The sequence below is a fragment of the Pseudorasbora parva genome, chromosome 20, assembly GCF_024679245.1.
Source record: "Pseudorasbora parva isolate DD20220531a chromosome 20, ASM2467924v1, whole genome shotgun sequence".
In the NCBI taxonomy this organism is placed as follows: Eukaryota; Metazoa; Chordata; class Actinopteri; order Cypriniformes; family Gobionidae; genus Pseudorasbora; species Pseudorasbora parva.
The window spans coordinates 30054930-30068438 of record NC_090191.1 but is presented as its reverse complement, the minus strand read 5'-3'; the positions used below and the strand labels follow the sequence as shown (position 1 = coordinate 30068438).

General features: G+C 37.7%; 2 protein-coding genes and 1 long non-coding RNA gene across 3 annotated transcripts in view; 2 read left to right on the top strand and 1 right to left on the bottom strand.

Moving 5' to 3' along the window:
• Positions 1–9801, top strand: part of col7a1l (collagen type VII alpha 1-like) — a 65402-nt gene extending 55601 nt beyond the window's left edge. The window contains exons 101-110 of the mRNA XM_067428554.1: positions 253–315; positions 399–461; positions 1418–1534; positions 2908–2985; positions 3084–3137; positions 3242–3290; positions 5754–5954; positions 6923–6985; positions 7695–7907; positions 8058–9801. Of these exons, the coding sequence (XP_067284655.1) occupies positions 253–315; positions 399–461; positions 1418–1534; positions 2908–2985; positions 3084–3137; positions 3242–3290; positions 5754–5954; positions 6923–6985; positions 7695–7907; positions 8058–8071 (915 nt within the window). The 3' untranslated portion in view covers positions 8072–9801. The remainder of the gene's footprint in view (positions 1–252; positions 316–398; positions 462–1417; positions 1535–2907; positions 2986–3083; positions 3138–3241; positions 3291–5753; positions 5955–6922; positions 6986–7694; positions 7908–8057) is intronic.
• Positions 7661–12814, bottom strand: LOC137049842 (uncharacterized). Its single transcript, XR_010899734.1, has 2 exons — positions 12333–12814; positions 7661–7894 (listed from the first exon to the last, which is right to left on the bottom strand). It is a non-coding gene; the product is annotated as an uncharacterized lncRNA (long non-coding RNA).
• A 16-nt stretch (positions 12815–12830) lies between these two features.
• On the top strand, positions 12831–13274 carry ucn3l (urocortin 3, like). The gene has a single exon (XM_067427496.1). The coding sequence runs from the start codon at positions 12831–12833 to the stop codon at positions 13272–13274; it is 444 nt and encodes a 147-aa protein (XP_067283597.1).
• The last annotated feature ends 235 nt before the right edge of the window (positions 13275–13509 follow it).

The window sequence follows — 13509 nt, the reverse complement described above, 5'->3', positions numbered from 1 at the left end:
TTTGGTGCTTTCTAGACTGAGAAAAGACAGAAAACGTATTTTTGTCTCATGGGGATAAAAGACTACAATTCCCAGAATGCTTCGCTGCCCTACGAGGCCACTCCTAAAGCCACCGCTGCTAGATTACTGAATCATTATCACAATCATTCTAATATACTCCAGGCTTTCTACTGATACAAAGCCATATGCTAATCGCTGAAGTAACCCTTTAAATAAACCACTAAGAACAGTTATTTTGACTGTAAAACACAGGGGGATTCTGGGGACCCTGGCAGGCCTGGCATCCCAGGACTAAATGGCATCCCGGGACGAAAGGTGAGTCACTACAAAAACAGATATCCTAATCATCATCATCATGGAAAGTTGAATATAAGATTTAATTTTTTTTGTATGTTTAGGGTGAAAAAGGTGATAGTGGATTGAATGGTCTTGATGGAGCTCCTGGACAGAAAGGAGAGAAGGTATACTGACACTGTAAAAATTATCGCACCATTGTTAATTAAAAACAAATAATAATAATTTCATTTATTAAAAGAAGAGTACAAAAAATGAGTCTCCTTTTACTCATCTTCACATCTTTCTAAGTTTGAACACAAATAGAGATGCATTTAATTTTCCGATCAAAAGCATATTGCAATCAGGAGCTGTCAAGCTTCAGACTAACAAGCACATAAAAGTTTCTTAAAATTAAACTATATGACTCATGCGCTTTATTTAAAGCCTTCTGATGTGATGCGATACATTTGTTAAAGGAACAGACCGGAATGTATGTTGTTACAAATGACTTGCCCTCTGTTGTAATCAAATTTGATTTAAGGCTTTGCTTATTCAAACTTATCAAGGAGGGATATTAACTTTAAATGAAAGTAAAAACATTAAAAACATTTTTGTACATTGAAATAAGGCTGAAAAAGAGAAATATTAGGTGTAAACCATAAATTAAATGAAAATTAGAAATGGCACCTTGGCAACTAACTGAAAAAATTAAGTTCACTCAAATTGGGCACAATGTATTACATAGATTTGACGGATTTCCCTTATTTATTTTTGATTTGTTTGTCAACGTATTGTTCATTGCGTTAAATTTTATTCTTAATGGGAATGTCCATAAAATTACTGGATAATGTCCTGGTAATATTTTTTTTACATCATTGAAGCACAAAAACTACTCAATAAAATAAGTAAATTAAACACAACTATTAATATAAAAATAAAATCTCATTCTAAATGTTAATTAAAAATAATATAGTCTATAAATAGTACTAAAACAACACTGTTATCATGTCAAGATCAGTTACAAGACATATGAAAACCATGATTGACACCATAGTCAAATCACATTGTGTCATATTTGAATATGTGCAATCTTTTGTCCTTATAGTTTTCAATTTTATGTATTGAACTAATTCTCCTGCAGGGTGCGACTGGTTTTAATGGTTTCTCAGGTTTTAAGGGATCTCCTGGTACACCAGGAACTAATGGGGCTCCGGGTCGACCTGGTCCAGTTGGACCCAAAGGTGAAGTGGGACCGAAGGTACGAGTCTGCGAGTATATGAGCTTTCCATATAAAAACAATAATAGAATCGAATTCATTATTCCTTTGTGTGTGTGATTCATCAGACCTTATACAGACAGATGGATAAATAGTCAAACCAGTGTAATTATGGGCATCTTCATACCTCACTCATGTGGAGGAACCGTGGAGGAGGACAAGTCCCTAATTAACTCAAGGAGAGGGAGATAGAGAGATGGGGGGTGGGAGCTATTTCTGCTGGGATGAAGATTTGAGCTATCAAACCAAACACTGCACTAAGGCCGCCTTTAGCCACAATTAAGCATCTCTTGATGTTTATAGGAATGGAGAGGGTTTGGCAAACTGCTCGCATGGACAGAGTCTCTTTAGTAAAGGTAAACTGTACTCCAGCACAGAATCAGCTTAAAACATTAGGCAGTTTCTGTGAGATGAGAAAAGGTTAGTTTTATACAATAGTTTTATATTTGAAAAGTAATTATGTGTTAAATGATGTTAATGAAGTGTGTGTGTCTGTGTGTTGGCGGAGGTGTGTCTTAAACCCTATGTTATATTATGTTACAAATATGGCAATATCTGAAATCCTTGTTCTTGTTGGGATGTTTTGTGACAAGGAAAACTGCTTATAAATCACATATAATGCAGATTAGGTAGTTTTAGGGGTAGGAAATATAGAATATGCAGTTTTCTACAGTATAAAAATCATTGTCTTAGGAAAGACCCCATAAAACATTGAAACCTGTTGCTAGTTGCAGTGTGTTGTTGTTGTTGTTGTTAATAATAATAATAATCATACAACTATTATTAATAATTATAAAAATACTATTACCATTTTTAACTCTTTTCGTTATGTTAATAGGTAAATTATCATGTATTTATAGTATTTATAACAAGAACAACAAAAATAGTTATTATTATTATTGACGTTATTTTATTATTATTATATGAATGTATATTGTATTACACTTTTCACTCAAAGCGCTTTACAAGCAACTGTAAACATATCAAGTATGATGAAATCAATAAAACAGTACATCACACAATTTTCTAAAACGTGTCAAGCAGATATAGTTCATAGTAAAAATATGCATCTGCTTGTGTCTGACTCAACAGTCCAAGCAGAGTATATTGACATTTAAGTAGACATTAATGTTTAACCAAAATTGACTGTGGATGTGCTGTAGTAATGTTTATGGTATTGTATTAATCTGGTGGTTTTCCATTCTAAAACAGGGCCAAATAAATTTCTATACTAATATATTTCAGTTGGAAATAAAGTAGGAAAGATTGGTCCAGGGTTAATGGCTGTTTTGTGGTGACACCACCATCCTTTTATGTATTACTACCTTACTAAAAATGTTTGATAATCTTTCCAGGGAGAGAAGGGGAGGAGAGGCAGAGGAAAGGCCTGTCAACGGGGACCCCCTGGGATTCCTGGCCTCAGAGGCCTGGATGTAATAAAGAATCTGCACACTATATATAATTACTATATAATAACTATATACTCACTCTATTATGGCTTTGTCTAGTCACAACCATGTCTTCTATGCAGGGGGAATCGGGAAACTTTGGCATGAAAGGTGAAAAGGGGGAGCCAGGACTCAGTGTATGTTGACAATGGCCTCTTTCTATGATATATTTAGTATTATGGATTACGAATACTATTTCTGTGTTATGAGAAACTTTTTTAAATGGTTCCTTTTGTTCCAGGTGGAGGAAGTGAAGGATCTAGTGACAAAGGAGGTGGTTGAGAAGTGTGGTGAGTGTGTGTGGGAGGGTTTACTGCACACAAAAGCAAAAGCTGCAAGGATATAGCAGTGGTGTAAAGTATTTGAGTAAATGTAATTAGTTACTGTACTTAAGTATCTTTTGACTACTTGTACTGAGTATCAAAGATATTAGCAACTATACTCTTTACTTGACTACAAGTAAATATACTTTTTACTCCAATACATTTGTGTTAAGTAATGCAGTTAAACATTACATTTTGCATGGCACCTAACTTTTTCTGCAGCATTTTGTTTCTGCACTAAAGAAGCGATATTGAAGGGCATTGAAGGTAATATATATTGTGTGTTTTACCTTTACTCTCCCAAACATGTCAACAAGGCTGCTTTACATGAATGCAGGTGCTTTAGCAGGGAGTTGACGAGTCACAATTGAGTCACATGACTGCAGCCGGTGATGAGACCAAAACCAGCACATCCAGTGCAAGAAGGCTTTGACTATTTCATTTTACTTAAAGGGTTAGTTCACCCAAAAAAGGAAATGTATGTCATTAATGACTCACCCTAATGTCGTTCCACACCCATAAGACCTCCGTTCATCTTCAGAACACAGTTTAAGATATTTTATATTTAGTCAGAGAGTGTATGGAAGTGTATGCACACTATACTGTCCATGTCCAGAAAGGGAATAAAAACATCATCAAAGTAGTCCATATGAGACATCAGTTAGTTCATTAGAATCTCTTGAAGCATCGAAAATACATTTTGGTTCGAAAATAACAAAAACTATGACTTTATACAGCATTGTCTTCTCTTTGTGTTCAAACCTCAAATAAAGATTCAAACTGTCATGAATCAGTGTATTGATTCATGATTTGGATCGCGTGTCAAACTGCTGAGATCACGTGACACTGGCGAACCGAATCATGAATCAATACACTGATTCACAACCGTTTGAATCTTTATTTGAGGTTTGAAACAAATCTGGAAGAGAAGACAATGCTGAATATAGTCGTAGTTTTTGTGATTTTTTTTGGACCAAAATGTATTTTCGATGCTTCAAGAGATTCTAATTAACTAACTGATGTCACATATGGACTTTGATGATGTTGTAATCCCTTTCTGGACATGGTCAGTATTGTGTGCATAGTCTGCATACACTTGCATACGCTCTCAGACTAAATATGAAATATCTTAAACGGTGTTCTTAAGATGAACGGAGGTCTTACGGTTGTGGAACGACATTAGGGTAAAACATTAATGACATCAATTTAATTTTTGGGTGAACTAACCCTTTAACATTATTTAATTGATCCGCTATATTGACGAGACCTTTTTGAAGGATATTGGCTCTTGAGCTTAACTGAGACTTGAGAGTTTGTAGATGTTTAAGAGGCTGTTGTGTTGACCTTGATTTACTGCAATTTAGGGGTGTTCAGTTTTATTTAGATTTTAGAAAATAAACATGATTTATAATCTCACGAATCAATTGTTTCTTATTTTCACTGGTATGTCTCTCAGGTATCGAGGACTCTTTACACCTCTGGGATATAGACATGGCAAAAATGTGTTTCTTAGTATGTTTGTCTTGTTTTCCATTACAAATATCCAGCTTAAATGTATCCATTCTTAAATCAAGATACATTTAGGCTACTTAAGAAGGAAAATTACTCAAGATTTTAAGTTGATGCTGTAAAAATATAATCTTGCATAGTCTCAAAAAGCATAAACTCACTTAATTGGTATATTTTTTTCAGAAAAGAAAGAGTCATTTCTCAAGGAAATGCATCTTGATTTAATAATGTTTAGGTATTTGTATAAAAAACAAGCCAAAATCACTGAGTAAAATGTTTGCAGTGCATACAGTCTATATCAGATCACCTCTAATTTATACATAAAGATTTTTCTGGATGTTTAAATGTTTTGATTATGCAGCTTCAGTGTTGTGTCGGCTATACAATTACCGCCAAGATATACAGCAGATACTGTTTGTCTATTCACATTAAATTAAATATGCTGTCTACCCACACTAAAATCTATTCAGTTGTGCAATGTACTGCTGTCCATTGAAGTGAAATGATGACTGAATAACCTAGCTTCATTGACACTTTATTTTTTAGGTGCTTAGAAGTGTGTGATTTTGTGTATTTGTGTGAGATTGTGTCTCTCAGTATATGTGTTTGGAGGCCCCTGTTGTGAAGACCTCTGGGCCCCATGGGTTCCACCATCTGTTGTGTTCTAGTGGGCTCTCTAGACAAACTACAGAGGACTCCATGTTCAGAAGTCATTCATTAATTCCAAAACCAAATGAACAAAAAACTGATTTTTCAAAAAACTGAAAGTTTCAGAATTTTATTGAAGTAATGACTTCTTTGGCTAAACCCCATCCCCACCCTCGCATTGAATTACTTTCCATTTGAATGAAAATTACATGAATTAATGATGTTGATCCATAATGAAATTTGCAAAAGTCATAGTCATTTTCTTTACCAAAGGAAAGGAAATACTCCTGATGGTGAACACCAATGATCCAGATGATGGGAGTATCCTAAGAGAAGACAGAAAGGCGGATTCTGCCTCTCGGTTCTTGCTCACCCACCCCAAAGTGTGGGATGAAGAGTTGGAGGATGAGACCACTACAGTTCATCCTGCTGTTTCAGAGTCTGAGCCAACATTAGCATATGGCAACGTTACAAGTAGGTATATTCCTGCTTTGAACCAATATGTTATAACATGGCTTCTCTCTTATGATATCATGCCGTTATTTTGTCCTTGGGCCTGGAAGCGTTTAGATAGGGAAACTCTAATTTTATATAATCAGTTTAATATTTGTGTTGATTAACTGTACATTCTGGGGTCTTATAAACATTAGACCTGGAAGCCAATCCTGTTATGTTGAGATCTGGCATCATTGTAGATGAGTTAATTAATCCATAAACACCATTTAGCTCTTCTTTACCTGATGGTAAACAAGAAATGGTTACAGGGATTAAGTATATGGAAGTCATACACAAAGGTTCTGCATGGTTTATGTTATTTTAAGCAACAGTCACATGGTATATCTCACTTTTAAAAAAAATCTGCATTGTTTTTCAATGTTCCAACCACATAGTTGCTCCAGGCATCCTGATGTGACCTTGAATGATCAAAAAAAGAGTACAGGATATCTAGCTGCATCACATTATTATAGGATGTACACATAAGATGTGAAATAGAAATGAATGAAAGACTTTTAAGACTATAATAAAGAAAGAAAAAAAGAATAAAGATTGTTCAAAACCACAGTGATGGCTTTAATGTTGCACTTTTGCACATAATTGATCTTCTCTTAATTGTTTTTTCTGTCTGTGTTTGCATACATTCCAGACTGTCAGTCTGCCCTTTGGTGGTAGAGATTGTTAGTGGCTCTTTCTTCAAAAAATCTTTATAAGCGAGTCATTATATCATTAATTCAACTAATTTATTCAAAATGGTTCATTCACCTAACACCTCTACTGAGTCTGTGTGTTGCTCAGAGATGCACAAAATATTCAGTAGGTTTCTTTCTTCTCATTTAATACATCATGTCAAATCAAATTAGTATTTTATTCCAGATGTTGTCCCATGATTATGTTTATGCAATGACTTGTAAAATGTATAATATAAGCTTTTCTGTTGCACTCAGGAGCCAGTACGGAGAGAGATGGAGAGCCGAGAGAAAAGAGACGTGCACTCAAACTCCACTCAGGTGTGTGTAGAGTAAAAGAGGAGAACATCGTCCTCTGCTGACTGCTGCTCCAAGTGCTTTTAATGAGTTAATACAACTACAAAAACAGCTCACATAAGCAATATAGTCCGATTTCCTGCACAAATTAAACCTGGTCCTCGAATTAAAAGGTTTTGCAGTGGAAATGTTGGGTTTATATCCAGGATAGTAGTCCAAAGTACACAGTAATGGCCCTGATAGTAAAATGCAAGGCATAGCCATGATTTTTTTTCATCTCTTTTTTTATTTTATTTCTTTATTTCTCTATTTCTGTCACATCCACAGTGCCATGTGAGACACAGGGAACAGAAACAGATAAGACAAGAATTAAACCACTGATAAAAGTAAAATTCAAATCATCACTCTACAAGTGTGTATAGGCTTGCGTGTATACAAGTGCGTATGTGTGAGAGAGATAGAGACAAAACATTTGATTAACAGAGAAATACAAGATAAAAAATTATTAAAAGTGGAACTACTTTTAGATTAACCATTTATTACTTCTTGTATGCTTTTAGTGATATATGGACAGTTTTAATTTGAAATGGTTATCAATTAAAAATAAATAAATAAAATTGTCATTTCATGCATCGATATTTAAAGTTTAATACATTTTAGATATAGTCTAGATATAGTTTAATACATTTAAGATTCAAATCATTAAAACAGTGTGAATGCTTTATTTATTTAGCTGTAATGCTAACTCCACTGAATGCAGACCCCAACACTGATCTGTGCCTTGAACCCATGTCTGAGGGCCACTGTACTGAATACATCCTGCTGTGGTACTACTACCCCGTGTCAGGAGAATGCCGTCCTTTTGTGTTCGGTGGCTGCGGAGGAAATAGGAACCGCTTCAGCTCCAAACAGGACTGTCAGAGTAAATGCATTCTGGGAAGGAGAGGTAAAGAGCCAATCAGAATTCAGACTTCAGGTGCCAATATAAATGATTAGAGGTGATTATTAGAAAGATGCTCACCCTAAAGACGTGTGATCTTTAAATTTTAGCATAACTTTAAGTGAACCTTTCTTGTCCCCTTTTCTTGTTTTACAGATTCTGGATCCTGAGGAAGAACATTTTGCTATTTTTAACAGCTAAACTGATGTTTATCTCACAAAAAATACTAGTTTTGTATCTTTTTGTCATTTCATATGTTTATTAGTTTATCACAGCTCTAAATGCACTATTAATATAATCAACTTTGTTTATGACCTGCTAACCATAAGGTTCACCATTTTGCACTAATGGTTCTGTTTGTAAAAGCTGTTTTTAAAATATTATGCGAGCTAATAAAACAATGAACTGTATATATTTTTGAATGAGCTATATAGTCATAGGGTTCCCTGTAGGTGGGTGGGTGTGTGCGTGAGAACATTTTCACATCGTGACCTCTGATTTTGGACTGTGTTCTCTGAGCTTGGCCCTGTGCTGTGTATAAATGCTGCCATATTGGCTTTTCTTCAGCAATGTTTGTCGAGTCGTGTCTGGACGGTGTCTCCTGGGGGCAGGCAGAGAAAGTGTGTGTGCATTTCAAGCAAAAGGACTAGATGCATGTGTGGGTGGCTTATGTGTACATTTGTATGTATGTGTATGTATTTTCTTCCTCATTATTTTTACCCATCCATTCTCCCGTCTTAAAAGCTTTACCTTCTGCTGACATTGACTCTGTTCTGTCTTATATAATCTCCCAAGTAACTAAGCTGCTCCCTGTTGCAACCCTAGGTTTCTATCTTTTTACATATGTTCCAGCTGCAGGGGGCCCGTGTAGCAGACCGAAGTCCAATTTAGAGCACATTGAGAAGACTGTGGAACAAGTCAGAAGATAGTGTGTCTAAGGGGATACCTGAGTGAACTTGATTGTGAGTGCACAGATGCCCTTTACACCGGCTTTAACATTTTGTTTTTAAGGTTTAATGAGCTTCCTTTAACATCATATGGAATAAAAGTAATATTGTGCAGTCCAATGCACAATGTTTAGTGTTTTAAAGTAATCATTAATGAAGTCTCCAAGCTTTAGAGCCCATGATAGCAAAACAATCAATCATTAAAAGGAGATGGGAAACTCATTAAACTTATGAGCATGAACTGCACAGCAATTAACTCACAGGGACGTCTAAAAAGGAACACAAATATTTTATGCAGTCATTGACCCTGACAACTGATGAAACAATAAAGCAGACCCAGAAATCTTGTCTTATTAATGGCTAAATACACATGCAGAATAAGTAAATTGCTGCGCTATCCATGGTGCTGAATGCCTTCATGTTGGTAAATTCTCAGCAGCTTATAAGTCTTATAAACATTTTATTTTAAAGTTCTCTGTATATAACCAGCCAGTCGAGACATTGAGTTGTAGGCTATTTTGTATAATAATGCAAAGTAAATTGTGAACTAACAAATAATAATAGTATAGTCAGTTAGTAGCTTTAATAGTAAAAATGTAACCTTTTTAATAAGCGCAATAATAAGCAGGTCGTGATACAAGACATAGCTAGCATCCTAGGTCGTGATTCAGTATATTGTGTACAGAAATTCTGGCACTGGTTAGGACAGTAAGGACCCTTGCTCACAATGGGACTGTCATGGTTGTGTAGTAGTAAGTGCACAAAAAAGGTGGTTCAACTTCAAAACTGTTTAATAACATCCACATGTAAATCCGTATCTAAAAGAGAGCAAACCAAAACATACCATAGACCAGATCTGACAAAGACGATGAGAACACACATGAACTTATATACAACTGAAAACAATGATGATTAAACAGACACCTGAAATTAATGATGAAATCAAATCTGTAACTATGACAACAAACAAGGCAGGGAGAAATGGCCCAAACGAAAAATTTAAAAAAAGGAGTGTTCCAGGCAACAGCCTTGAGCAGGGGCAGATAGGAGACAATCCAGGCGGCGTCGCTTGAGGGAGGAGCTATGGTGGAGAGAATTCCGACACCACCTTGTGGGATGAGCGGAGGTGACGGTGAAGGAGAATGAGTCCACCAAACAGATGAAGAGCTGAAGTTGTGATGTACTGCTGAAAACCTTGGAAGCCTCGACAGAGCTATAACAATGACCCCCCCCCAGGATGTCGGCGGTGCGATGATGGATCCAGGTGGAGACTACAGTCCAATGGAGCCCGGCGAAGTCAAATGGCTGATGGTCACTGCTGGAATCAATGGAGAAAAGGGCCAGGGCGACAGGTCGAGGTGGATAGGAGCACTTTGAGGTTGGAAGCAGAGCTACAGGCTCCTCACGCCCAGGAGTAGGTGGCTCACAGCAGTACCAAGGTTTAGCCACGCTACTGAGAGGAGGCTGAGGTGGTACTGAGGGGCTGATGGGAGACAATGATGACTGGGTTGCAGGAATGGTTGAGGACTGGAGAGGAGACCGAAGAGAAGCACAGGGACTGACAGAAAACATTAAATCCATTGGTGAGGAGGTGGGAGTGGGAGGGGCCACAAGGTCTGATGAAGACGATTCAAATTCAGGCAGAATCAACGGAGGTAGGGAATCCTCTTCTCCAAACGAAAAGTTCTCCAAAGGAAAGTCCAGTGGACACTCACTCAATGGCGGGAGGGTTGGGGGCACTCACTTCCATACCTTTGTATTCCATGAGGACTCCCACGATAATAGATGGTGCAGTCTGCTTGCACACCTGCTCAGACTCGCGCAGCTCCAATTGCAAGGTGATGTTCAGCTCATTCCTGTTGGCGCTGGCTCATTGTCTGCAGTAGGCTTGTGCTATAGCTCTTCGGAGTGGGATTGGGTCTGGCTAGGCACTGGATTGGGAGTGAGGCTGGCATTATCGTCAGCTGGTCCGATGGTCAGCGATGATCCACAGGATACTCAACATTGCTAACGAAGCAGTTAACAGATAGTGCTCTTGTGTGGCGGTGTTCAGGCCGGCATGTAGAAACGCACAGAGACAGTCATCCGGGAAGTTTGATGAATGTGATAGAAAGAGGAAGTCCTCATGGTTCCCTTGCTCAAAGCATATTAAAAAAGGAAAGATTGTCGAAAGCAAAAAATCACACCAAAACACGAGACAATGTGTAGTGTAGATCTGTCTATGCTATACGTTGCAGATCCAATGCTAGCTTCACTTCCTGTCTCCTGAGATACCTTCAATATGATACATTTTTTGAAGTTGTTGATATCCCACAATCCTGTGCTTACCACCTCATTGGTTCTTGTGAAGCTCAAACGTGCTGCGTGACATGAATGAACCTCACTGGTTCTTGTGAAGCTCAAAAATGCCGCGTAACAAATAAGAATAAACCTCAATGGTTTTTGTGAAGCTCAAGCGTGCTGCCTAAAATGAGAATGAACTTCGTTGGTTCTTCCATGTCAAGCAAACATGCTTAATTTTCAGTTTTTCACAACTGATGTGTGAGTTGATTAATGTTTATATGTGAATAAAAGCCTCAATTCAATCTGTTCGTCATATAAAGCAATCGAGCCTCTTCAGAAAATGTGGACTAAACTGTTCAATTTAAATGGATTTGTTTTATAATCACCTTATGAACTTTTTGAAGCGTCGGAGTGGTAGTTGCGTAGCTGTCAATGGAGGGACAGAAAGCGCTCAGATTTCATCAAAAAGATCTTTATTTGTGTTCTGAAGATGAATGAAAGTCTGAGTAATTAATGACAGAATTTTTGGGTCCACTATCCCATAAAGTATTTGCCAAACCTTGCTTGATTTTGCAGTAGATCATTAAACTGTAATGCTGCCTCTGATGTCTTTTGTGAGGTACCTTCATGCACAAAAGCTGCCTACAAAGTCATTGCTCGATAAGGCCAGGGAGGCAACAAGTCAGCTGCCTAAGGTTTTAGAGCCATTGTGAGCATCAGTACACCCTGATTTACACGGTGCATTGTGGGACTTTTAGGGAGCAAACATTTCAGTGCACTGGTAGCAATTGAGACAGCCCTTAAAATGGCTGACTCCCTGATCAGTGCCTTGACTACTGAACCAGGGAGCTGACAGAGACGCACCCATAATGTGATTTTTTCTTTCTTTCTATAATTAGCCTAACATGCTGTCTGTACATGTTTCATTGCACTTATCAAATATTAAGCATAAGGTCGGCTATCTGTTTTATATGACGGTAAAAGCGCCTTTGGTGCACAAGCGCATTAATCATCGCCTCATTTTAATGGGAGGATCCCAATAAATGACGTTATTGCTGGCGTACGACTGCAGCGTAAATGGGCTTATACTAAATGAATGCACATCCAAACACTCCAAACGGATATTATCAGCAGCCAGTCAGATACCAAACCCTCTAAATCACTCTTTTTTAAGTTGACATTGAGTTGTTGACTTGCTTACCTTTTTAATAACACTTTGGATTTACAATCCAAAAGTTCTGGTTGACGAACAGTGCTCCACTTCAGAAGACTCTTCTCATCCAAACAGTGCAGGTAAGGTACTTTTTGCAGTTCAATTGAATCGTTCGTTCAAAAAGGACCATATTCTTCCATAATTTACCCAAAGGTGGTTCCAAACCTGTATGGCATTTTGAATCAGAGGGTGATTCAATAGCTTCAGTCTCTATTGCATTCTTTTCTTTATACAATGAAACTGAATGGTGACGAACTTTCATTCTATCTAGCGACACCCTTTGTGTTCCACGGAAAAAAAGATTTATACCGGTTTGGAACAATATGAGGGTGATTAATGACTGTTTTGGCAGAACTGTTCCTTTACACTATATACTTTTATACAAAGTTTCTTTCTGAAAGTTTTAAATCAAGTAATTAGTACAAGAAATGTTAATCCGGATAGTGTCTCATGTTCTCACGCACCTCCGTTCAACAGGGCAAAACAATGTGGTTCGCGCGGACCCTCCTCGCTCTGGCACTTCTTTGCGCACCGGTTTCCAGCCTCTGCTTACCAACGTACAACCCGGAGTTCAACTTTCTTTGCAACAATAAGATGTTTTCCGAGGCAAATGATAATGGGAAACCGTCGAATTCCTTGCTGGACAGTGTAAACCTCCTGTACAAATCAGCGCACGCGCTTTCCTCTGAGGAGCCGCGAGAGAGGAGGACTGTTCCCGCGTCCAAATACAGATACTTGAGCCAGACACAGCTCAGGAGTAAACTGTACCGCAACAGTGCGAAGAGCGACCGACGCAGCCAGGTCACGCTTTCCCTCGACGTCCCCACCAACATTATGAACATCCTCTTCAACATTGCCAAAGCCAAGAACCTGCGCGCAAAGGCGGATGACAACGCGCGACTGCTGGCGCAGATTGGAAAGAGGAAATGAATATTTTTTCCTGACACTAATTTGACTTTAATATTTGTTTTTGTAACCAACTGAGGCATGTTATATCTAATTTAATAATGTAATTAAAGTTTTTTTCTTTTTTCAGTTGCATAACAAAAATAGCAATACTGAAAATGAATGGAACTTATAGCAGGTGATATAAATGTCTTTAAAGAGTTTGATTTATTAGTCTACCACCAAAACGCATAATGGTTATTGCTAGATTGTACAGGAA

What these genes read in the sequence shown, in the direction of transcription:
- ucn3l (XM_067427496.1), top strand. Translation starts at nt 12,831, where the DNA reads ATGTGGTTCGCGCGGACCCTCCTCGCTCTGGCACTTCTTTGCGCACCG.